Below are 25,498 nucleotides of genomic sequence, written 5' to 3'. Positions count from 1 at the left end.
TTGTTGGAAGTGAAGGCATTTAGTTAGAATACTGTGTGCAGTTGGGCTTCACGTTATGGAAGAATATTTACGCTATGGACAGTAAACGACTCTCATTTTCTTGGATGTTGTAATGAATTATAAATAAAAAAGGCAAGAAAAACTTGGGATTTTTTCTTGCATTGCTTCATAATTTTAATCAACGAGAGGGAGAAACCATAGGCATGCTGCTTCCGGCCAGTTAGGGCTATAGATACAAGATGAAATGCAGAAGATTTAGAATAGCAGCCAAAGGAGATTTCTTCAGGATAATGAAGCTGAGAGATTCACTTCTCATGGTTAGTGGGTGAGGGAGACATGGCATCAACATTCAGGATTAGTTTGGACTTGTGGATAAAGAGATACAAAAATAGGATGGGTAGGCTTGAAGGAGACTTGTCATGTGCAGAGTAAATGCTGACATGAGTTGATTGATTGGATCCAAGGGCCTTTTACATATTATAACTTTAATGTAGTTGAGCTTTGGAGGTTCATGATTTTTGTGCTCGCGATAAGTTATTCTTATAACTTTTAAACCTGTGATCTCTGTCATCTGGAAGAACGAGGGTAGCAAGCACATGGTAACAACACCACCTGCAATTAACTCTTCAAATCACACTCCATACCGTTATATTGGCGTTATTTCATAGTCACTTGATTTAAATCCTGGAACTCCCTACCAACAGCACTATGGGTTCAAGAAGATGGTGCACTACATTTTCAAGGGCAGTTGAAGACAGGCACTAAATGCTAACCTTAACAGTGCCCATATCCCATAAATGAAGAAGAAAAATCTCTTCAACCCTGGGCATAATAGATGATATAATTGAGTTTGTGAATAATAATGTCTCGGTTCTGAAATTTGACCCTGGATTTGGAGGAATTAAATATCCGATTTGAGGTATTGCCAGGTGGAAGGAAACTACTTCAGAAGGTCTATTTTTCGAATAGAAATTTCAGAATTGGGCTCAAATAGAAACATTGTTACATTCATTAATCTACCAATTCAAACACAGTACATGGCAGGAAAAACTGAGTCAAAAGTGTGAATGCTGCTGTTCGAAGTGTTTTATTGGGTACTTGTTTTGCATACTTCAAAATTGCTCTGAACTTAGATGAAAGTGTCAAAATTCTTGTGTGTCAGAACTTCTAACAATTTTTTCTACGAGGAATAAAGATACAGCATTGTAATGTACTGTGCCTTAGACATAAAATTGAGTTAGTTTTCTTTTTTGCCAGCCTAGTTGTTGAAGGGTGCCAATACATCACTTGTATGCATTTTGGCTGTGGTGCTGGCATGTGAGAAATATTATTTCGTCACGTGTTGATTCCCAAGGGCTACCTACCCTTTTTCTTTTTCTTGTAGTTTACCACAGTATAACATAAACTACAGAAAGAAAGGCTTGCATTTATATAGTGTCTTTCACAACCTAAGAATATTTCAAAGTGCTTTATAGCCAATGAAATGCTTTTGATGTAGGAAGCATGGCAGCCAACTTGTGCACGGTAAGACCCCATGAAGCAATAAAATGGCGACCGGATAGTCTGTTTTCGTGTTGGTTGCAGGCTAAATATTGACTAGGATGCTGGGAGTAAACTCCAACACTTCACAATAGTGCCCTGGGATATTTTACATCCAGCTCAGACAGCAGACAGGGCTTCAATTTAATGTTTTATCTTTCAGTAATGCACTGGAGTCCTAGTCTAGTTTTGCTCTAGAATATGGAGAACATAGTGACTGGCCGGTGGTGAGGAGAATGGTCTGCTTTGTATCCTTCCTACTGTCACTCATCCCCCGTTCTAAGCCTTGTGTGTTTACGGCAGTGGGGTGTTAACTCGGAAGAGTCACTCCTGTCTGTCCCCTTAGTTGCTAGTGACTGGTTACACATGTTTAGCTGAAGGTTGCTGTTTGTATAGAAGGCATTTATCCTGAGCGCCTTAATAAAATCTCTCAGTACAGTCAGAGTTAATGAAATTTGCAGAGGGCAAAGGATTTTTTATTGTTCTAGGTTAGTTTGATTTGTAGTCTCCAACTGGACAGTAGATTTGATTATGGAATGATGCAGTGCAGGAGGCCATTTGAGCCATTGTGCCTGTATTGGCCCTTTGGAAAAGCTATCTAATTAGTCCTACCCCCCTTGCTCTTTCTCCACAGTGTGGCTAAGTTTTCCTTTTCAAGTATTTGAATACTTTTTCAAAAGTTATCGAATTTACTTCCACCGCCCTTTCAGGCAGTATGTTGCAGATTATCTTGACTCGCTTTGTAAAATTCTTTTTCCTCACTGTCTTTGGTTCTTTTGTCAGTTACCTCAATTCTGTCTCCTTTGGTTACTGATCGTTTTTCAATTGGAAAGTTTCTTGTTTACTATGTCAAAACCGTTCATGGTTTTGAGAGCCTCTATCATATCTCTCCGTAACTTTCTCTCTCATATCGAACCTAATTTCTCTACTCCCCACGTAACTGAAGCCTTTCATCCTTGGTACTATTCCAGTAAAGCTCTTCTGCAAACCTTTAACTTGACATCTTTGTGATTTGTGAAAGTCCAGTGCTCATAAATGGCCACACCGTTCCAACTGGTGCATAACCAGTGCTTTGTAGAGGTTTAACATAACTTGCTTTTGGGGATCAAGGAATTCTGCTTCTATAAACTCCCAGAAAATATAATTTTATTGAGCTATAAACAGGTTAAAGTAAATTAAAATGTGGACTGTAGAAATGCTGCCCTGTAGCTGAAATATTGACAACAGTATGAATGTAGTATAATTGTGCTGAAAAGGTGGTCATTCTTTGAATTTTTCTATTAAATGACTAGCTGATTATTCAGCTTGTCTGTGATGGGAATTCCATTTCTTATTTCCCCCCCCTCCCAAGCCCACCTCCCCACCACCACTTTTACCCCCAACCAGTGGAAAGATTTATTCAGCTTTCAGTTCCGATGAAGGCTATGCCCGAAAATTAATGTATTTTCTCTATGGGTATTGGCTGACCTCCTGCACACTTGGAGCATATTATTTTAGGTGTTCCTCTGCAAACAAATTTATCAATGTTAACTTATTGTGGAGTAGAAATTTGGAGTTTGATTTGTTGATTGAGGTGTTCCAGAGTAATCTTTACCAATGACATACTTTACAGCAGAGAACAAAATAAGGGTGATTGCTAAATTAATGATGCACCGATACCTCCAGACTAGTCTGAGTAGCCAGTATTGTAAAGTCACAAGATCCACTACTCACTTTCAGTTAAGTCAAAGTCAGCTGATGGTCTTATGCTTGATATGTTTTTATGCCATTTTACTGCTAACATATCTTCACACAATCTACCTCTTAACCATGCACGACTAATGCACAGTTTTCAAAGAATTGCTTGGAATTTTAAACATTTTAGATGTCTCAATCTACAGAATGCAGTGTTAGATTAATCACCTTCCGAGGCACTACTGCCTTAGGGAGTTTACGTTTCACTAAGGCTGCTTGCACTAAATTCTCCAGTGTGTAAATCTATTTTGGTTTGCCCTTTCCATTCTAATCTGAAATTTTTGTTCAGTATTTTAGTCTGTTATGGTACTGCTGTGCAAAATTGAGTTTTGGCATTATAACCAGAACTTGTTGCATTGCAACTGTTGCTGTGTGAACTGAAGATACCTTGCTTAACCATTTCCTCTAGAGCTGCAACGGCATTGTACAGTGCCTGCAAGCTGGAGCTATACACAGTGCTTTGCAAAGGCACTTAATAACCAAGCTGTCACAACCCAAAACATGGCCAAATGAGTGGATTTGAAGGAGAGATGAAGAACAAGGCAGGTGATTTAGGAAGTGTGTGCTAATGCTGGTGGCTGATGTCATTAGAATGGTGTACCACAATTTGTCAGTTAGTTTTGATTTTAACTAGATCAGCTCCCGTTCTGTGTTCAGTGAAAATCCAACAGAAGTGTTTCAAACAAAGAATGATCGTTGAGATGAGCTTAGAGTTGGGTTGCGATGTTGCATTTCAAAACCTTGCAGATTGAAGGGAGGTTGGTGAATTGGTGGAGAAGATGGAGGGCTTGTGGATTTTTTTTTTTGAAGAATGGGCGATTACTGCCTTCTTGACATCTGGGAGGATGAAGTCTGAAGAATATTGCTAAGCAATATGCCCAGGAAAAATGGTTATTTCGTAAGGAGCTGAAGTTGGCAGAAGGCCAAAGAGGAAGATGCAAGAGAAACTAAAGAAACTGAGATTAGGGTTGGGTTGTAGAAAGGGTGGAGGGTTAATAATCTTACAGGGAAGGTGATGCTGGCTGAGTGGAAGGACTTGACCTTTTGAGATGAACCAGTGTGAGTTCCTCACATTTGGTATGGGAGGTATGTAAGAGGAATTTTTTATAAATTTATTCATAGGGTGTGGGAATCACTGGCTAGGCCAGCATTTATTGCCCATCCTTAATTGCCCTTGTTCAGAGGGCATTTAAGAGTCAGCCACATTACTGTGGGTCTGGAGTCACATGTAGGTCAGACCAGGTGAGGACAGCAGATTTCCTTCCCTAAAGTACATTAGTGAACCAGATGGGTGCTTACAACAATCGGCAAAGGTTTCATGGTCATCCTTAGGCTTTTAATTCCAGATTTTTATTGAATTCAAATTCCACCATCTGCCATGGTGGGATTTAAACCCAGATCCCCAGAGCATTACCCTGGGTTTCTGGATTACTAGTCCAGTGACAATACCAATATGCCATCGCCTCCCCAGGAGAAGGGAATTAAGGGTGGTGGCTTGTTATTGAGTTGTCCTGATAACCTGGAGTGGTAGAGGTGTGGCATTACTTAAATGTTCAGTCAGAAATTGTGGCTGAAGTCATCAATGGGGCACACAAATCCACAGCTGCCAGATAGGAATTGTTTGGCATTGTGAAGGAGCAAGTCGGTATGCTTTAGAAGAGGCAAAAATTGTCAAGTGGAGGAATATTTCTTCAAAGTACTCCAGCCCCACCCATGCCTATTCAAAATGTTAATTGGGAGTAACAAATTTTTACTATTAAAATGACAATTTACTCAGTTTTGAAGAACTGACAAAGTAGTTTGAAGCTATTTCTGAGATGACTGCCACTCATGTTAGAAAAGTTGTCATTTTTATTACTGCAAGTTACAACATCATGCAGCACTCCTTATGTTGAAATGTTAACAGTAAAGCTAATGTCAGATTAAGCCTCTTCTTTCCCAATGATTCCAATTAACTGACTAGTGTAAACTTTTCAAGAAACTGGTTATGAAAGACACTGGAGGTCAGGATTGGTGATGGTGACCAGAACATGCCTTCCAGGACCTTGGACGTAAGAACAGCTGTTGGGCGAAAAACAAGGGGATGTGAGGGGTGGAATAAGAGATATTCATGCAGAACCCTCCCCCTGATGCGAGCTGAGATCAGGAACCAATGCTTGGGGAATTGAACGCGTTCGATCATTCTCAAGTATAGCTAGTTGGAGCAAGAGAGGCGTTTCACTACATCCAGTTCAGGCCATTGCGTTTTAGTATGAGTTACAAAAACAAGTTTTTGTTTATTACCTTGGCATAAACTCATGCACTTCATGTAATTCACTTTAGTTTTGGAGAGAGGGAAGGGGAAATACAGCTGCAAAGTGTACAGCCTTCATGAAAACTCCCAGTACCAGTCAATCAGGTGCTCTAGTTTCATAATGTGATGGGCCAATTTGTACCAAGTTGCCAGAAATTAGGGTCCTGTTGCAAACTGTTAGGACAGGAGGTGTTTCCCACCTTGCTGATGTGACATCCGATGAATCAATCATGCCATGGCATGTCAGCCAGTTTCTGTCTTTAAGCTGTGTACCAGTATAGTGGAGCATGTTTTCAGTGAACAGAAATGGATATCCAGTGAAGTCATGGATTACTTTAATGTAAAAATGCAAGTGCTGTTAGTGCCAGTTAATTTTCTGCTGTCAGTAATTTAAATTTAAAAAAAAAACTGCATTGTAAAGTTCTAATTTACATGCAGTAAATTTTACAATAAACAGTCAAGTTTTTGTTTCCTATTATAAGCTAGATCCTGAGCATTCTGTTCACTGAAAGGTAGTGATTTTCCATCAAGCTTATTTAAGGATGTTCCATTGCTTTGAAAAGACTTGAGCTGGGTGTTAGTATTGGAAGGTACATGTGTCACTTTGGAAAAGCAAAATTGGAAATAAATACAAGCCTTTATTAACACGTGTAAATAGTGCAAGATATTTAACTGTTCAGGAATGCTAACTTATAGAACACAAGAACATAAATAGGAGCAGGAGTAAACCATTCGGGCCTTCGAGCTTGCTCTGCTCTTCAATAAGATCATGGCTGATCTGATTGTGGCCTTAACTCCGCTTCTTCACTTTCCTCATACCCCTTGACCCCCTTGTCAATCAACAATCTGTCTAATTCATCCTTGAATATCTTCAATGACCCAACCTCCATTGCTTGCTGGGGAAGTGAATTCCAAACACTAACAACTCTCAGAGCAGGAATTCCTCATCTGTCTAAAATAAGGCTCCTTATTTTTAAAATGTGGCCCCTTGTTCTAGATTCCTCCATGAGGTGGTACACCCTCTCAGCATCTACTCTGTCAAGCCCCCTCAGAATCTTATCTTTCAATAAGATCACCTCTCATTCTTCTAAACTCCAATGAATATAAAGCCAACCTGCTTAACCTTTAATATATATCTATTATAATGTGTCAGGGACTTGAGCCATTCATAACCTGTGGCTTTTCATAAAATAGACTACTGCGAAGTGCTGTTAGTTTCATTGCAAATCCCATGGACAGACTGCATGCTCAAATGTTTATTAATTTTGGTTGTTGAACAGGCTGTTTTACTGAATCATGATTATACAGTGAAATATTTATCTTGAGAATACTACCATCCATTTTTTAAAAAAAGCTGTTGGGGCCCAAATAATGCTTTCTAAATAGGGTATAGCCCTATTTATGCACATGTGCACTGCATTTCCATTTTAAAAAAAAAAGTCTGCACATCTTTTCAATTATAGTTTTTAATGGTGAAGTGAAAAATTCATCCTCCATGTTTCTCCTCCCCCTGAAAATAGGAAGTGATGAGTGCTGACAACTGGGATGATAAGTGGGTGTGGTGGGGGAGAGCGGGGATGGGGAAGGAACAAATTGCATTTCAAATAGGAACGATGGTAAAAATCACATCAGGATTTATGACTGATTAAGCATTGCGTCTCAGCGTCACAATGACCTATACCATATGGATAAAAACAAAAAACTGCGGATGCTAGTAATCCAAAACAAAAACAAAAATACCTGGAAAAACTTAGGTCTGACAGCATCTGCGGAGAGGAATACAGTTAACGTTTCGAGTCCGTATGACTCTTCAACAGAACTAAGGAAAAATAGAAAAGAGGTGTAATATAAGCTGGTTTAAGGGGGGTGGGGTGGGACAGGTAGAGCTGGATAGAGGGCCAGTGATAGGTGGAGATTGCCAAAAGATGTCATAGGCAAAAGGATAAAGAGGTGTTGAAACGCCTCTTTATCCTTTTGCCTATGACATCTTTTGGCAATCTCCACCTATCACTGGCCCTCTATCCAGCTCTACCTGTCCCACCCCTCCTTAAACCAGCTTATATTTCACCTCTTTTCTATTTTTCCTTAGTTCTGTTGAAGAGTCATATGGACTCGAAACGTTAACTGTATTTCTCTCCGCAGATGCTGTCAGACCTGCTGAGTTATACCATCTGGAGAATTGCAAAAATGCCATTGATACTAGACGTGAATTACTGCAATTTCTAAGTGAGGAGATATCTTACTATGTGATCTTAGCTACAGATACGGCTGTCTGGTTTATTTTTGTGTGGTCTTCAGAAATTTCTGAAGTTAAGTCAGACATCAAAAGTGTGGTTTTCGAGCCAAACCAGTGTGTGTTTATCACTAATACCTTGATATGGGGACATCACTTCCTGAGGTGAGCTGCTACCATCAGCAAAGATGATCTTAGAACTTAAACCGTGACCTTTCTTCAATTCCCAGCACTGCCCCACCCCTTGCCTACCCCTCCCAAAAAAAGCTAATTTTTATTCCTTTAAGGCTGCCAATCCTAGCCACTGAAGTGATTTGAAAGATTGGGTTACTGGGAAATGTCATTTGGTTTTCAGGTGGTGTTGGGGACCAGATGGTACCATCGTGTTTTATTTCAATGGTGAACATTGAACTTGGGGCATTTCGGAACATTTTTCACAAATAGACAACTGGTTGACTCGTTTTTACCAACTATCTCCTAAAAGGGTAGTGCTCTAGGCAAATTCAAAACCAGGAGCGTGTCTCTGGAAATCCCTCTGCCTTACTTTTTTGAAACAATCCAAACCATTTCATAACCCAGCTTTTTGATCAAGGTTTTTTGCTAAGTGTCCTCTACATCTGTTTCTCTAGCTATTTGTTCCTGCCCATCTCTAAAGGATCTTGAGGTATCTGGTATATTAAAGGCCCTGTATAGATGCAGCTTGTGCTGTTCCTCTTTGGTGACTCTGAAAGTGTTCTTTTTTTTATTGCAGAGGTTAGTGAGGACATAGGCTCTTTCAGGATGTTGGCAAGTACATTAAAAATGTGTAACTCATTGCACCTTTCCTCCTATTTAATGGCATTTTTAGCCAGCATTCTTATAGGATTGAATTTTTCCCACCATTTGCTTGTTGGAGTACATGGTAACATAGCCATTGTGCCTTCAAAATTTGGCCCAAATGACACTTGAAAACAGCTTCTGGTTGATGGCATCCTATTGGGAGCAATGCTTCCTATAAGCCTGCTTCATTGAACTAAAATAGAAATGGCAGTGCTGGTCATGCCAGTTTATCACTAAAACAATATTTCTAAAGCTAATTGCTGGAAATATTTAGATCAGGCAGGGTTGGTGGAGAGGAAAACGGTTGATGTTTCAGGTTGATGATCCTTTGCCAGATGGGGTAGATGGCAGAAGAGGGTAATGACAGGATAATTGTTCAAGACAAAAGAAGGTGGAACAAGTAAAGAAACAAAGATAGGTCTTGAGGTGTGAATGAGAATTGAAGAATCAACATCCACCATCTGATAGTATCTGAAATTGTTCAACTCAAAGTTTCTGGAAGACTAAAATGCCTCAATGAAAGATGAAGTGCTGTTCCTCAAACTTACATCCTGCATCATTGAAACAGTGTAGGAGGCTGAGGACATTGGCCATTGTCGGAGTGGTGTAGAGAATTAAAATGACAGGAGATTGGGAGTGCGGTCACGATTGTGGACTAAAGCTAGGTGATCCACAAAATGATTACCTAATCTGAAATTTGTCTCCCCAGCATTGCAGAAATTGTATTATTGAGCAATGAATATGGGGTGTTAAACTGAAAGTTACAAGTGAATCGCTGTTTCACCTGGGCAGTGTTTGGAGCCCTGCATAGTGAGAAGGGAGATGGTAAAGGGAGAGGGCTTGCACCTCCTACTCTTGCATGGGAAGGGATGTTGGGCATGACTAGAGGAGTAGACCAGAGCGACGAGGAGGAAACCGTTCCTTTGGAATGCTGAAGAGAGGGAAAGTTGTTTGGCATCGTGCTGGAAATGGTGCAAATAATGGAGGAAAATTCATTCTGCAGTGCACAGTGAAAACGAGTATATGATTTGATTCTGGGAGGGAGTGAAAAGGGTGATTGCAGAATTGTGGGAAATGGAATAGCATTGTTGAGGACCCTATCAAACAAAATAGGGGAATCCTCAGTTGAGGAAGGAGGAAGATATATTAGAAACACAGGGTCAAATTAGAAGCAAAGTTGCTTTCATTTTCCAGCTCTGGTCGAGCACAGGAAATGGCAGTGGTAGTCATCAATATACTAGAAAAATGGGTGAGGGAGGAGACCAAGTAGGACTGGAAGTAAGGATGCTCCACATTTCCCACAGAAGGGCAGGCATAGCTAGGACACAGGTTCCCATAGCAGTACTCAAGTTAAATTTAGCTCAGTGCAGTTATGGCAACTGTAAGAATGGTATATTAAAACTAAATTGACTAGTTTGTGTAATGTTCTTTCATGCAACCTACCTGAAACATTGAAAGTTGTTTCATCTTTTCCTGTGAGCCATGCAAGCTCATATCTGGATGGTGGATTCATTGAGAACACCAGGAGATGCTTTTGCCCCAGTGGATATGCGCTGTTTTGGATTTTCATTTCTCTTGTTAGTGAGCAGCTGCAGTACTTATTAGGTTGCCCTCTGCTAGCAATACCCATGAAGCCATTTACACAGGAAGAAATTAGGCTCGAATGGCCAGTCTTGAGGTTGTTAAAAATATAATATTTAGCGTATCTCCTAATGAATTGTCAGCCTTGAGTCACTGGAAGCACACTCATCTGTCAGATGGTTCGATTTTCAAACTGACTCTGCATTCTCAAGGACAAAATCCGGGCTGATACTTTGCTGCACCAAGGGAGAGCTGCACTGTTGGAGGTATTTTCTTTCAAATGACACATTAAACAGTCTGCCTGCACAAAGTTGGCTTGAAAGACCCCATGCATTGTTTGTTGAACAGGGCCATCCTCTGGATGCCCTGACCCAAATCTTGTTCTCAACTAATCTTATAAACAGATCATCTGGTCATTTATTTCAAAGCCATTAGTGTGAACTTGCTGTTTGCAAATTGACTGCTCAATTTCTAACCTTCGGTATCTCTGGCTGTGGAAGTCTTTGGAACATCCTGAGGATATGATAATTCTTTCTCGTATGTTAATTGTTTAGAGGTGAGGGTATAGAAGGTATGAAATGTCTGTAATTGCATTTTTATTAATATGGAATGAATTTTAATTTCTTCCTTTAACTTCTAGTGTGGTCAGTTCAGCGAAGATATGATTCCAACTGTTGGCTTCAATATGAGAAAGGTCACCAAAGGCAATGTAACAATAAAGGTATGTATTGAAACTGATCGTGCAATAATGCACAGTTATGCTGTTCTTTAATCTGATTTATCAACATTTTATGCTTGGGACAGTCATTTGAGTATTCAACACCGTTTGCCTATACAACCCACTAGTTCTAAAGGAATTAATTATTTGACGTGCTTTGAGACATCACAACACACTGTGCTATATAAATTCAACTGTTAAGTTATAGTGCAAATTGATTTTTAAATGTATAATTATTTGTGACTCAACTGATAATATTGATGATTCTGCACATTTGTAACCCTGTACAGAGGGAATGAGGTTAATCCAACAGCATTTCTTCTTTAGATTGATAGGGTTTACATTGTGGGTACACTATCATACGATGCACAATGAACAAAGGTAAATGAAGACTTTCAACAGATATTTGGTGTCATAGGTTCCTTTCTGGATAGTTCTATCTTCAGAAAAGATGGGGAACTAATTTGTGCCTGTTGGAACATGGCCGGTACCTTGGTATTAGCACTGAAAATATGGAATTGCACGCCAGCCTCAATTAGTATGGGGTTTTGTTTAAACATTTTCTTTATGATTGGAAATTACAAAACATTTGTGTATGTGCCATAAACCTGTTAATTGGAGTACCTCTGCCACTCCTTTTTTTCACCTAAGTATAACACATATTAATCTGCCATCACTGATCCCAGTTTATATTTTTGTCCAAGTCATTTTGAAGTTCCTGGGCTGCCGATCTTAAATTCAACTGGTTTGGTGGTAACTGCAAATTTGACCAATTCTTGTTTAGCTTCATTATCCATGTTAATGTAAATGACAAACAGTAGTGTTTGCAACACTTTCAGGGGAGGAAAAGTAGGAAGGGAACAAAAATGTTGGAAAACAGCAGGCCAGGTAGTGCACATGGAGAATGAGGGTTAACATCTCAAGGCAAGAGCTTTTATTGTAAACCTTTAAAAGTAAAAGACTTTTAGGTTCAGTTATGCAAGTCTTTAAAACTGGGAGGGCAGATTATTAAAGCTGATATTTTTTTTACAAATTATTACATCAAATGCAAAAGCCAAGAGTCAATCCTAACGCTATAAAATCATTCATTCTGTGTTTGAATTGTGCTTAGTTTTGACGCCCGATTTTTAGAAAGAATGCCATGACTATAAAAAGAATACAGAAGCAATTTACTAAGGTGGCACTTGGATGTGAAGTTTTAATTTCCCGTAACTACAGAAACTGGTGGTCTTTTCACTAGAACAGAGAAGGTTTGTAGATTGAATAGAGGTGTTCAAAACTGAGTTTAAACAGGGGAAAGCTCATTTTCACTGCTTGCTTAGTCATTTAACTAGTGGATTAACTTAACTTGGTCACCAACAGAACAAAGGGAGAGATTGGAATTGTTATGCAAAAGGTAATGACATATTCTTGGTTGAGCGGAGAGTTCAATGGGTCCAAGTAGAGAAACAACTAAAACCTGGGTGGGCATTTTCCAAAAAAATTGAGGGCAAATGGAATGCTAGTCTTTAACTCAAGTGAGTTGGACTACAAAGAAGTGGAAGTTGTTGCAGCTGAATAAAACCCTGTTTGGACCCCACCTTGTGCCCAACTTTCAGTACTGGGCAATGCAGTTCAGGATGGATATATTGGCCATTACGGGGCGCAGCGTAGAGTCACTGGAATAATACTGGGGCTAAAAGGGTTAAATTGAGGACTCGTTACATTGACGAGGCTTGTATTCACTTTAATATAGGTTAAAGGGTGATCTAATTGAGGTGTGTAGGATTAAAGGATTTGATAGGGTAGGTAGAGAGAAACTCTTTCCTCTGGGGAAGTTCCAGAACGAGGGGGCATAACCTTAAAATTAGAGAGAAGCTGTTTGAGTGAAATCAGGAAGCACCTCTTCATGAAAGCATACTGGAAATCTGCAACTCCTCCACTCTCCTGTTGAAGAAGAAATAGCTTGTATTTATATGTTCCCTTTGAAGATCTTAGGATGTCCCAAATCACTTTATAGCCAATGAAATACTTTTTGAAGTATGGTCACTGTTAGAATGTAGGCATGATCAGTTGAAAATTTTAAAACTGAAAATTGTTAGATTATTGCTACGCAAGGAATATTAAGGGATACAACCAAGATGGATAGATGAGATAAAGATACAGATCAGTCATGATCTAATTGAATGGTGGAACAAGCTTGAGGCACAAAGGCCTGTTTCTGTTCTAGTTTTCTTGCTGTGTTTTGTGTTCCCTAACACTGTAATGGAAGCATAATCCATAATTTTTAAAAGGAAAATTTAAGATATTTGAAGGTTTGGGGAAAGGGCAGGGGGTTGGGTCTTTTAGTAAATTGTTACTCCACTAACATACTCTTAAGCCAATTCTTCCACTAATCTCCAACGATTTCCAGTTTTTAACTTGAATTCCTGTTCAATGTTTTCGCTATGTGGGTACATGGCTGTGCACCAGTCTGGAAGGCACCATACAGGCCTCATTCCATGATAAATAACATACGACTGACAAAACTAACCCCACACAACTAAATTAAGAGAACATTGTTCCTGTTATGTGAAGTAGTTATTAAGTCATGTTAACCCAGTTCATTGGATTTTCCGTGGAGAGAGAGATAACGTTTCAAGTCTGTATGACCCTTTTTCAGAAGATCCTCCTTCTGAAGAAGGGTCATACAGACTCGAAATGTTAACTTTGTGTCTGTCTCTCCACAGATGCTGCCAGACCTGCTGAGTCTTTCCAGCATTTTCTGTTTTTATTTCAGATTTCCAGCATCCACAGTAGTTTGCTTTTATCATAGGATTTTCCACCCTCCACTCAGGGTGTCAGCTTCTCCAAAATTTAGGCAGGACTTATCCTTCCGAATTATTTTTCTTTTGCAGAATGTGGGCGTTGCTGGCTAGGCCAGCATTGTTGCCTATCCCTAATTGCTCTTGAGAAAGTGGTGGTGAGGCACCTTCTTGACCTGCTTGGTGTTTACAAGCAATTGTTCACTTTTGACTTCGTTATTTTGCTTGAGAAGGCTCATGAGTCTCTTGTTGCTATATCTTGCCACCCTTTTTGACAAGAGACTTCCAGTTTACTGGGATCTTCCCAGCTATTAACTGCTTCAAAGTGTCAACACCTTACAAATTAAATTCCTGGTATCTTAATGTTTGCAAGTAAATACCGTCTGCAGCCTAAATTGACTTGATTATTCCTCTCCTCTCTGACATTTAACTAAGATTCAAGGATAGATATGGAAAAGCAGGAGTGTTTAATATTGGTTATGTTTGGTCCTGGCTAATGTTCCCTCTTTTTTTGGAGGGGACAGATGATTTATTTAAGTGCTCAGCCATGCACATGCAGTAACACGGGACCAACTTGGCAGGTGGACTGCCAAGGGTTGCTGCGAGGCTACACATCTTTCAGGGAACATAGCTCCTCGTAAATATGTGTTTTATTATGACAATTGCCAACCTCTGCACTGAACTAAACTTGAATAAACTGAGCAAACCACCAACTTCCACATTCAACAGAACATTCTTCTCCATTTCCACATCCAGTATGATGTCACTACCAAGCACATCTTCCCCTCTCCCCTTTTCAGCATTCAGATGGGACTCTTCCTTCCTGGATGCCCTGGTTCACTCTTCAATCACCCAACACTCGCTTACCTTTTCACAGCTTCTCGTCCAAGCTCAGGAAGTACAACTCCTATCCTTTCTGCTCGTCCTTTTAGCTCCTCCTTTCCCACCATCCTGGGTCCCAAACACCCCTTGCAAATGAAATAGCATTGTACTTGTACTTTCAATTCATTACACTGTATTTGCTGCTCATTGATGTGGTTTCCTCTACTTTGGGGAAATCAAATGTAGATTGGATGATTGCTTTGCTGAACACTCCCTTTCAGTCTGTGACCCTGGGCGTGGCACTAAACTTCCATTTGCTTGTCATTTTAATTTTTTGCTCTATTGCTACTCTGAACTCTCTGCCCTTGGCTTCTGACACAGTTTCAATGAGGCTTGAGAAACAGCATCTCTTATTGTGTTTGGGCTATTTACAATCTTCCAGACTCAATACTGAATTAGACGACAACCACTGCTTTTTTTTTCTGGTTGGCAGTCACTGGTAATGGTTCTGCTGTTGTCATTTGCACCTTAAGACCTATCTTTTGTTTCTTGCCCCATCTACGCCCCCATTTTGTTGTTTAATCTCTCCTGACTTCCTCCCAATCGGATCCATTTCCTCTTCTCCTTTTCCCTGCCTTTACGTGCTTAAAATTGTTTACATCTGTAACATTTTCCAGTTCTGAGGGAAGGTTGCTGATCTGAAACCTTATTATCTTTTTCATTCATGAAATATGTGGGTGTTTTTCCCTTGAGGTGGTGAGCTGCTTTCTTGAACCATTGTAGACTGTATACACATATGTCCGTAGCACCGTTCTGTTGGGGAGTTGCAGGATTTTGAAAGTTGGCAGCCATTTGGCCCATCAAGTCCATACTTGCTCTCTATGAAACAATCCGGTCAGTTCCGTTTCCCTACTATATTCCCCTAGTCCCACAAGTTTATTTCCTTCAAGCGTCCATCCAATTTTCACCATGTCTGCTTCCATCACCCTCATGGGCAGAAAGCTCCAGGTCATTACCATTTACTGCATTAAAGTTCTTTCTCTTATTCCCCTGCATCTCTTTCCCAAAACCTTAAGTCTATGTTCCCTGGTCCTTCTACCATCAGCTAATGGGAATGACTTTTCTTTGACCACCTTCTCTAAGCCTGTCATAATCCTGTATGTCTCGATCAAACCTCCCTCAATCTCCTTTGCTCTGAGTTGAACAAACTTGGCTTCTACTGGCTAAACTCACAGCTAATATTCTTGGAACTATCCTGGTAAGTTTCCTCTGCACCCTTTCAAGGACCTTCACATTCTTCCTAAAGTATGGACCAGAAGCAAAACTCTAGTTGTGGCCAAATTAGAGCTTTATGAAGGTTCAGTATAACTTTCCTGCTTTTGTATTCTACATCAATTTATGAAGCCCAAGATCACGTATCTTTGCTAACTCTGACCTGGCAACTTCTTGAATCTGTGCACTTGGACCCCAAGGTTCCCCCCGTCCCTGCACGCCCTTTAGAGCTGTACTATTAATTCTGTGTTGCTTCTCCCTATCACTTCTGCCAAGATGCATCACCTCATCCTTCTATGTATTAAATTCCATCTGTCACTTGTCTTCTCATTCTGCTAACCTTTCAGCCTCCTATTGTGGTGAATTGGTATCATCCTCATTGCGTGCCACACCTTCAAGTTTGGTATCATTGGCAAATGTTAAAATTTTGCTCTGTATTCCAATTCATATAAATCAAAAAAATAGTGGTCCAAGCACTGAACGTTGAGGAACACCTCCAGCCTGGAAAAACAATCATTTACCATGACTCATTGTTTTCTGTCCTTTATCCAAGCTGACACTAACTCCTATTCCTTGAGCATCAATTTTGTAACAGCCTTTTATGTGGCATTTTGTCAAATATCATCTTAAAACCCAGAAAGACAACGTCCATTGTTTTTCCCATTATCAACCCCCTTCTGTTCATCAAAAAATTCAATTAGATTAGTCAAAGATGATCCTTTACAAATCCTTGCTGCCTCTCCTTAATTAATTCAAACTTTTCCAAGTGCCCATTGATTTTTTTTCCCTCCGATTATTATTCTTGATTACATTTGAGTGTTGTTGGAGCTGACCTCATTCAGGTAAGTGGAGAGTATTCCACCATAATTCTGACTTATGCATTGGTGGAATGGCTTTGGAGTCGGGGGCTGAGTCACTTGTTGCAGAATGTTCAGCCTCTTAAACTGACCACAGTATTGGTCTGGTCCAGTTTAGTTTGTGAGCCCCAGGATGTTGATGGGTGATTGATGGAATGCCAGTGAATGTCAGGAGAAAGTAATTAGGCTCTTATTGAAGTTGGTCATTGTCTGGCATTTGTATGGTGTAAATGTTACTTGCTACTTAGCAACCAAGCCTAAATGATGTCTAGGCCTTGATGCATATGGCACGGACTGATTCATTATCTGAACCCCAAGCATCAGTGAATATCCTGGCTTCTGACCTGAATTGCAGTGTATTTCCATTTTGTTTTTCTGACTAATTTAGCATAGTGTCAAAAATGTCACTTAAAGAAAAGTTCCTAAGGAAAATATTGCGCAAAATATTGCAAGAAATGTGCATAAATCTGGCTCTGACAATTCTTTCCACCTTCCCTCCCCATCAAACAATATAATGACTCTGTGGATTTGTTGAATATCTTGGACTTGGGTTACACACTGTCCATTGCCAGCAACTTGTTATCATTTGTAGTAAATATGCCTAGCAAGCCAGTTTTAATCCCTGGGGCCATTGTGACTCCCTCGAACAGAAGAACTTCCAGGATCAACCCAGTGCCTGTTTATCCTCCTTGCCCTTTAGACCTGTGCAGGACTCTGCCTGTTAGAGCTTCTGTCTGCTTCCTGACCCCCCAGTGTCTCAGACTACGATTCACGGGAAGGTTGCCTGAGTTAGTGGTCTGCTCCCTTCATTTCTGTCTGTGCTTCATCTGTTGTCCTGTGCCTCCATGCTTCGGGAAGAAGGCAAGGAAGGGTGGAAACAAGCAGAGGGGTAAAACAAGTGAGAGGAAATAATGGGAAAAGTGCAGAAATAGGAAGAGGCTAATGAAGGAGGGGAGGGCTGGGAAAAGTAATAGCACATGCTATACTAATCATATAGTAGTCTATGTCTCCAATGAACAAATTTTTCAGTGCTGCAGCCCAGCAAATGAGAAGAACAAGAGGGGCCCTCTGAAGAACAAAAGTGGTGAAACTTTTTTCCTGTTTCTTTTTCATTATGACATTCTCTCTAGTTCAGTTTGTGTGTGTATGAGAGAGCCTGTGAGGCAGGATGTTTCTGCCTGCTGGTAGAATAAGTTCATAACTTGGTAATGCCTACATTATAAAAGATTGAAGACTGCTTTGACAGTGTGTTAAATCACAGTTGTGCATGGGAATACTCTCATGTTGCTATATATAATTGGCATTTTATTTTTCTTAAAGATCTGGGACATTGGTGGGCAGCCAAGATTTCGAAGTATGTGGGAACGCTATTGCCGAGGGGTCAATGCTGTTGTGTAAGTATATCTCGCAATTTATGCCTGATAATTGCTGCAAAGAGCAGTTGCATAAATTTTGAATTGTGATGGCGCCTTCATTGACTACCTGTCAGGAAACTCAACAGGTGCAAGGAATTGAGCACATTGACTTTTTAATGAAGAGGCAGTTTCCTCAAGTACCTTATCACACATACTTTCCCCACCACAAGAAAACACTGTTGCACAGTCTCCTGGGAAACCATAGTCTTCTATGAACTTCTGATGCCCATGGTTAAATGTGATGATCTCGCTCACCAATTGTGATGCAGTTTCAACAGGGAGCCCTGACCTTTCCTTCTGTGCACCACAGAGTGTTTGATATTCCCGATGCACTGGAGTATCACCGTTAACAAATCAGTGACCTGAAACATTAACTCTGTTTCTCACTCCACAGGTGCTGTATGGCCTGCTGAAATAGTTCCAGCATTTTCTATCTTTGTTTGACATACAGAATTGTTTTTAAATCTAGTCCAACTGCTTAAAAACTATTTTTCCTTTTTAGTCTGCTGGACAAGCTGAACAGGCCTGAGGGAAAAAGTTTGGGTAGTCTTAACTCAGTTTGGCTGTTGCTAAAGCTTTAGATTCTGTAGGGCACAAATTAATCCACAAAAGCCTGCGGTGTCTAGGTCTTTGCAACAAATTTATCAACTTTATTGAGATTGTGTATGCAGAAGTTTCTACTGTAAGACTGACGAGGGCAAAACTCAACTTATTCTGGCTTGAAAGGGAGTTAAACAGGGTAATCCCTTGCTTCCTGTAGTTTTCATTACTATCGATGCTCTCCTAATACTTTAGAGGAGAAAGGCTGAATAATAACTCAAGGTCATTACAACTTACCTCATTTGCATTTGCTAATGATGTAGTTTTGTGATTCAGATATGTTTATGGTGAACAATCAGTTGATCCTAGAAAACTTTTGCAAGAAAACTGGCCCTAAAATTAATATTTTTTAAAAAAAAAAGCTGGCTTCCATAATGGGAAGAATCTAGAACACAAGTTACCCAATAATTTTATTAAGCTGGCAGTACCTTGTGTATAGGGTTGATGATGTCATATAATTTGGTTATTTCCTACAACTTGTATCCAGTTTTACAGGCCCTGAATTCTTCAGTGGGTACAGCTTGAAAAATTAAGTCATGCCATGGTTGACAGCTTACATGGCTTTTAGTTAGTAATACGAGATCTTCCCCTTTTGGCTACATCAGGACTTGACCTTTGTCTTTAATTGGGGAAATGCATTGGAGCAACTTGCTCAAGCAGCGAAGACCACTTGTGAAGTTGCCATCTTGAATTTTGACTAAATTTACAACAAATTAAGAGCATGTTCTCAGTCGGGGGGGGGGGCGTAGAATGCCACTCATGGAAAACCAATGTACAAACTTGCACACTTACCCAAATTTTCTTCCAGTATCCAAACTTAACACCAAATTGATTGAATACGATTTGGTAGCTATCTATACTACAGTATTCTTTGAAAATAAATTTTAAAACAATTTTAAATAGGATAATTGAAATACTTGATGAGAAGGAGATGGGTTTTTTTTCTCCACCAGTTTATTCCCTATTGTCTCCTTACTCTAAAAGCAATGATGTGTTATGGGATGAGTTAAGTGTCAATGGCCTACCATTTCCTAGGCCAAATGATTGCTCTAATGGTGAACTTGGACAATGGCTAACTGAAATTGGCTCATTGCAAAGTTCAGGGATTGAGCCAGAGGCTTTTTGATATAGGTTCACTGCCAACAATACTGCTGGGTTCCATAACTTGTAAAACATTTATATTCCTCTTGATTTTCATAAGAGCTTTGTGTTGCCAACAGCCAATATATAGTGCTAACTTCAAGACATCCCAAGGCACCTTACGGGACTGTTATCAAATGTGGAATGAGAGAACACATGCCAATTGTTTCCATTCGTGTTCAGGCTTTGGGCGAAAACTGAAGCTTTAAGGGCTTCTCCATGTTGCAAAATTGGTTCTGCATTTGACTTCAATAGCATAATAAATTGTAGTGCTACTAGTTCTAAATGGTCACTGGGCTCCAATGGAATACTGCAGGTGGCTGAGGACAGAGGTGTCAGAGTGAGTAGGGTGGAGAAAAAAAATGACAGGTGACTGGAAGCTCAGGGTCTCACTGAGGGTCTTACTTCTCCCATTGGAGAAGTGGTTTTCAAAGGACAGTTGCAGATGTTCCGAGTTTACATGTTCAAAAATCCACCATGCTCATATAGTCCAGCCAAAGTGGGGTTTTCTCTTTTTGTCCTAAATCAGGTTTGGCTATGGTGACATCATTTAAATCACATGCATTAATTTTAGTAGAAAGCACCTTGCACATGCACAGTGTGGATAAATTAACTTCACACGTGTATATTTATATCACACACATCTAGCACCACTCAGTAATCAAGGACCTAAAGCACTCGATCAAAAAAACACTTGCACTTTGCTTTTTTACCTTTAATATTTTACTTGCAAACATGCATGAAGTAAAGCAAAACACTGCAGATGCTGAAAATGTAGAGTAAAAACACAATGCTGGCAGTACTCAAAAGTTTGGGCAGCACCTGTCAAGTGTTAATGTTTCAGTTGATGACCTTCCATCAGAACTGACAAAAGTTAAGAGGTGTAACAGGTTTTAAACAAGTACAGAGGCAGGAAGGGAAGAACAAAAGGGGGGGGCCTGTGATAGGGTGGAAGGTAGGAGAGATTAAGTAACAAGGGAAGATGACACGGGGCAAAAGATGTTCTGTTGGGCCCAATCTTAACATTGCTATTAAACCTACTGATAAGGGTAGCACTATCTGACGAACGGACCTCCACCTAGCAATGGATAAACAGCACCCCTGACACCACCTATGTGCCTCTGGACCATGACCCCACCACTGAACATCATGCTATTGTTTTCAAGACTGTCACTCACCTCCTTTCCTGGAGATCTTCCTGCCAAGGCCTCAAACCTCTTAGACGCCAATCTCATGCAGTCCAATTCTACCTTCTTCCCATGATCCACAAATAGGACTTCCCTGTCAACGTTTGCGTGTCTGCCACCTCGTGTGATGTCACCACCAAACTTATTCCCCCCTCACTTGCAGCATTCTGCCTCCCCCACCCACCCTCCAAAAACACCTTGGTCCACTCCTTGATCACCCTCAACACTCCATCGCCTTCTCACTGCATCTTCCAGTGCAAGTACAGGAGATGCAACATCTGTCCTTTTATCTCTTCTCGTCCCACAGTCAAGAGTCCTAAATATGCCTTCCAGGTGAAACAGCGATTTACCTGTACTTTCAATTTAGTATATTGTATTCACTGTTCATGATGCAGTCTACACTGGGGAAATGCAAATTGTGATTGCTTTGTGGGACACCTCTATTAAGTCTGCAAGTGAGACCCTGAGCTTCCAGTCACCTGTCATTTTTTTTCTCCACCCTACTCTCACTCTGACACCTCTGTCCTCAGCCACCTGCAGTATTCCATTGGAGCCCAGTGTAAGCTCGGAACAGTTCCTTATCTTTTGATTTAGTTACTTTACAGCCTTCCAGGTTTGACTTTTCAGTTCAGCGATGTCAGGTTGTTATCTCTGCCCCGTTTGTTTTAGGCAGCAGCTGTTGACTCTGCTTTCCCATTTCGAGCTCCCCGGACCCATCTTTTGTTTCTTATTCTGTTGCTGTTTCTTTTTGCCTTGCACAATCATCCCTTTTCCAGTTCATTTTCTCCTGGCTTCCACCCTATTACAGACTTTTGCTTTTTTGTTCTTTCCTCTTTTCAGGACTCTGTCCTTGCTTAAAACCTATTGCACCTCTAACATTTTCCAGTTCTGAAGAAAGGTCATTGCACCAGAAAATAAATGCACGTGCTGTGCAATTGAGCATCGCGATCACATACCCAACAACTATCATTCATTTTAAATTCCTATTTGGAAAAGCAGTTAGCCACATCTGGATTTCCAATTATCCATATAGGACTTGTAAATGTTGCAGTGGGCAAAAGTATCCTAAACAGATCACCACCTTCAGCCACTGAAACAAAGGTTTAAAACCACAGGTGGTTTGGAAACTGCCACAGCAGTGTTTGTTTCTGCTTTGGTTATGTCATCATCACAGACTAACTTCCGTATTCTGCTAGCATTGATGAATGTGGCTAACAATGTGATAATGACTAGATAATCATTTCTTGTGATGTTGATTGAGGGATTGATCCTCAGTTGGATCCTCAAGCAAGATTTTAGAACTTTGTCCAAAAAACGCTAATATGAATACATCATTCCCATGGACCTCCTAGTGTCAGGTTGCAGAGTTATAGAAATGGAAAATGGGTTGTACATTGAATTGTGCATGATTTAACCAAATTTGAGATTACTTTTGCGTAGCATTAGCAGTGATATTACACTGTCTTCCTTTTTAAAGGTACATGGTGGATGCTGCAGACCGTGACAAAATAGAGGCTTCTAGAAACGAACTTCACAATCTGTTAGATAAACCACAGCTGCAAGGAATCCCTGTGAGTAATTATAACACTGCCTTCATAAAGTATAGATTGTATTCTGCCCAATTTCTGTAGTTTGCACTTTTTACTCTAAACTTTGATTACTAGCTTTATATTTAAATATAAGTCTATAGCATGGGAGGAAAAGGCATATCACATTTTAAAATCTGCTCAGGAAGCGAAGTATAATTTGACCTATCAAAACTGTGCTTATAACAAGCTAAATATGAGATAATTATTCACCTTCACTTTAACATAAATGCAGGTTGATATTCCTTTGAAGCTGTGATTCTTGAAAGTTCATGAGAGAATTTTTCTCTTTAGTTAAATATAGACCGGAATTTCCCCCTTGGTTGAAAATTCCAATTAAGTGAGGTTCTTCAATCTAGTATTGTTGAATCTCTCCAGTTTTATAAAATAACACGCCTGCTGTATATCACTTTCGATCTTGTGAAAAGTCGATTTGAAATTGCCACCCAATCTTGTGATATAGTCATTCTAATTTGTCTGGATGAGGTGGGGACAGTCACAGGTTCAGCATTGTAATGATTTTTACACTTAAAAGCGTTCAGTTGTTGGGAGTTGGTCGAGGGGGTTGATACTCTGAAACCTAGATGTTTTACAAGCAAAGATCGAGATCCTAGTACGTGGAGCAAAGAACAAATGTATATATTGCCATCTTGTCCAAAGTCATTCTAACTTTTATGATGGTTTCAAAAGAAAATTTTAGTGCTAGGCAGGCAGTTTGATTTGATCAACAACTTAAGTGTACAGTGTCTCGCATGATGTCCAGACTTCTGAAAAGTGCTTTACATTACTTTTTTGCAGTATAGTTGCTTTTAGGTAGACAAATGTGGCACCCAAGTTGCACACACAAATAGGAATGTGAGCAATCACCAGGTACTGTTTTAGTTTTTGACGGATAACCATTGGCTACAACCCCAGGAGAACCCTCCATCTTGAATTGTGCCATGGGATCTTTTGTTAATTTGAGATTTCAGGCATGGCTTTCACGTGTGTTGTTTTCCCAAAAAGATAACCTTCTGATAACGTAGTACTGCACTGGTGTGTCAATTTAGTTTATATTCTAGCGTAATTTAAACAAAAAGGGCATTTTCAAAGGGTTAGACTTGACAGGTGGGGTCTCAGTTTAACATTTCATTGAAAGAGTGCACCTTTGTGCAGTGCTCCCTCAGTATTGCACTGAAATGCCAGCCTGGATTTATATACTCCATTCCTTGGAGTGGGACTTGAGCTCAGAATCTTCTGACTCAGTTGGGAATGTTTCCACTGAGCCATGCTTGTAACAAGTGTGTTTTATTGCCTGCGATCCTTCCGAAGCTTGCATATGGGCTTAGTACTTGATAACTGCCAGCATCTTCAGAATCACAGCCTGAGAGTCACCTTGATGAGAAAATCTAAAACTAGTTGTAGTGTTTAGGATTGACTTTCATGGTGCTGCAGTTCTTTGTAAACTGGTATTAGTACACTGGCAGTTTCTGTAGTGATTTGTAAAACTTTGACCATGATAACTCAAGCTGTGGTTTGGTCAAGTATGTGAAAGATGCTGATGTTTGAATGAACTGCTCAAGCCTCACATTTAATTGTAAATGGTTGCAGTACACTATGGGACACCAGAGGGTGCAGTGTCTCAGGTTTTTAGTAAGAGTTCCAGTTCAAACAGTGTTATTGCAGTGGCTGATTGTGTTGGGCACTGCTCGGGGGAGTCTTAATTTTACTGATTTCAGGAACTCCATGATCTGCTGTGAGCACAGCTGCATTTCAAATCTGTTAAACACTAGTGATCTGACACCTGTCTGCAGTTATTTTAGTTCAAATCTACTTCAATTGTACAATGCAGGCTCAAGAGTTTCACGGTTAATGTGAGACAGTGAGAGCAACAGACTCAGCTTCACAGCTGCCACTTGTCCACTTGAAGCACTTTAGACGGAGAATGTGCAGACCCCTAAGGGTCACTGTTCAGGGCTCAAGTAAGGTACAAATTGTATTTATGTAGTGTGTTTTAACATCATTTCCTGTTTTAGACATTATAAGTTTGTCTCAATGGAGCCAATTCCTACTCAACCATATGTTGCCTTTTGGAACAAGAAGAAACTATAGGTCACCTTTTACTTTGGGATTTCTCAAAACATTTCACAGTAGTGTAAATTACTTCATGGATAAATGCAGAAAACAACAAGGTCCCATAAACAGAAATAACCAGTTAATCTCTGTTATTAGTTATTAGTGGCAAAGTTTGTTAAAAGAAAAGGCACGAAGGAAATCACACTTTCAAAACTAACTCAGTTCCTCTGTCAACACTATCTGTCCCAACACTAGTAGATGTCACCAGTACCTCATCACTGGGTCAAACTTCTAGTCTAGTTGCTTCTTGTAAGGCAAAACTTGTGGAATCCTGCAGTAAAAGGTGCCTTATAAATACAAACTCTTTCTTTTGTACCAAATGGTAACACCTGGCCACTTTTAAGAGATCCTTGACTGTTCAGTTGATCAGAAACAACAAGGGAATGGACTGTTGCGAATATCTAGTTCATAATTTGTTTTAGAATATAACTTTTAGTTTTAGAAATAAAGTTTTAACTGTAGGAAAATGGGGGCACCTGGTTGAGAAACTGGTACAATTAACTGATGTAAATGCAACAAGAGCAAGCCTGCGTTTATTACCCTAAAAGGTAGCCTGTGTTTGTCTTGCAAGGATGGTGAAAAAAATTGTACAGTGATCCATGTGCAAGCTTGTAATGGAATCAGAGTCTGGAGAGAGAGCAGTTACATCAATTAGAAATATAAATTATTCCTATGGGTTACAGTTGTGTTGAAAGTAGGATAATTTGTTTTCAGTTTGAGGACATGCCAAAGCATGCCACATTGCCATAGAGATGGTGATTCCAGTTGGAGCCTTGGTTAGAAAGTTCTTTTGTTTAATTTATC

General features: G+C 40.0%; 1 protein-coding gene across 2 annotated transcripts in view; it reads left to right on the top strand.

Moving 5' to 3' along the window:
- Positions 1–25,498, top strand: part of arl8ba (ADP-ribosylation factor-like 8Ba) — a 50,354-nt gene that overhangs the window by 15,556 nt on the left and 9,300 nt on the right. For both annotated transcript variants that reach the window (XM_078543780.1, XM_078543781.1), the window contains exons 2-4: positions 10,840–10,920; positions 17,972–18,045; positions 22,471–22,564. In XM_078543780.1, coding sequence (XP_078399906.1) covers positions 10,840–10,920; positions 17,972–18,045; positions 22,471–22,564 — 249 coding nt within the window. The remainder of the gene's footprint in view (positions 1–10,839; positions 10,921–17,971; positions 18,046–22,470; positions 22,565–25,498) is intronic.

The sequence above is a fragment of the Cetorhinus maximus genome, chromosome 6 (genome assembly GCF_964194155.1).
Source record: "Cetorhinus maximus chromosome 6, sCetMax3.hap1.1, whole genome shotgun sequence".
NCBI classification, from domain to species: domain Eukaryota; kingdom Metazoa; phylum Chordata; class Chondrichthyes; order Lamniformes; family Cetorhinidae; genus Cetorhinus; species Cetorhinus maximus.
The sequence above is the reverse complement of the archived record's forward strand: the minus strand, read 5'-3'. Positions and strand labels throughout refer to the sequence as shown.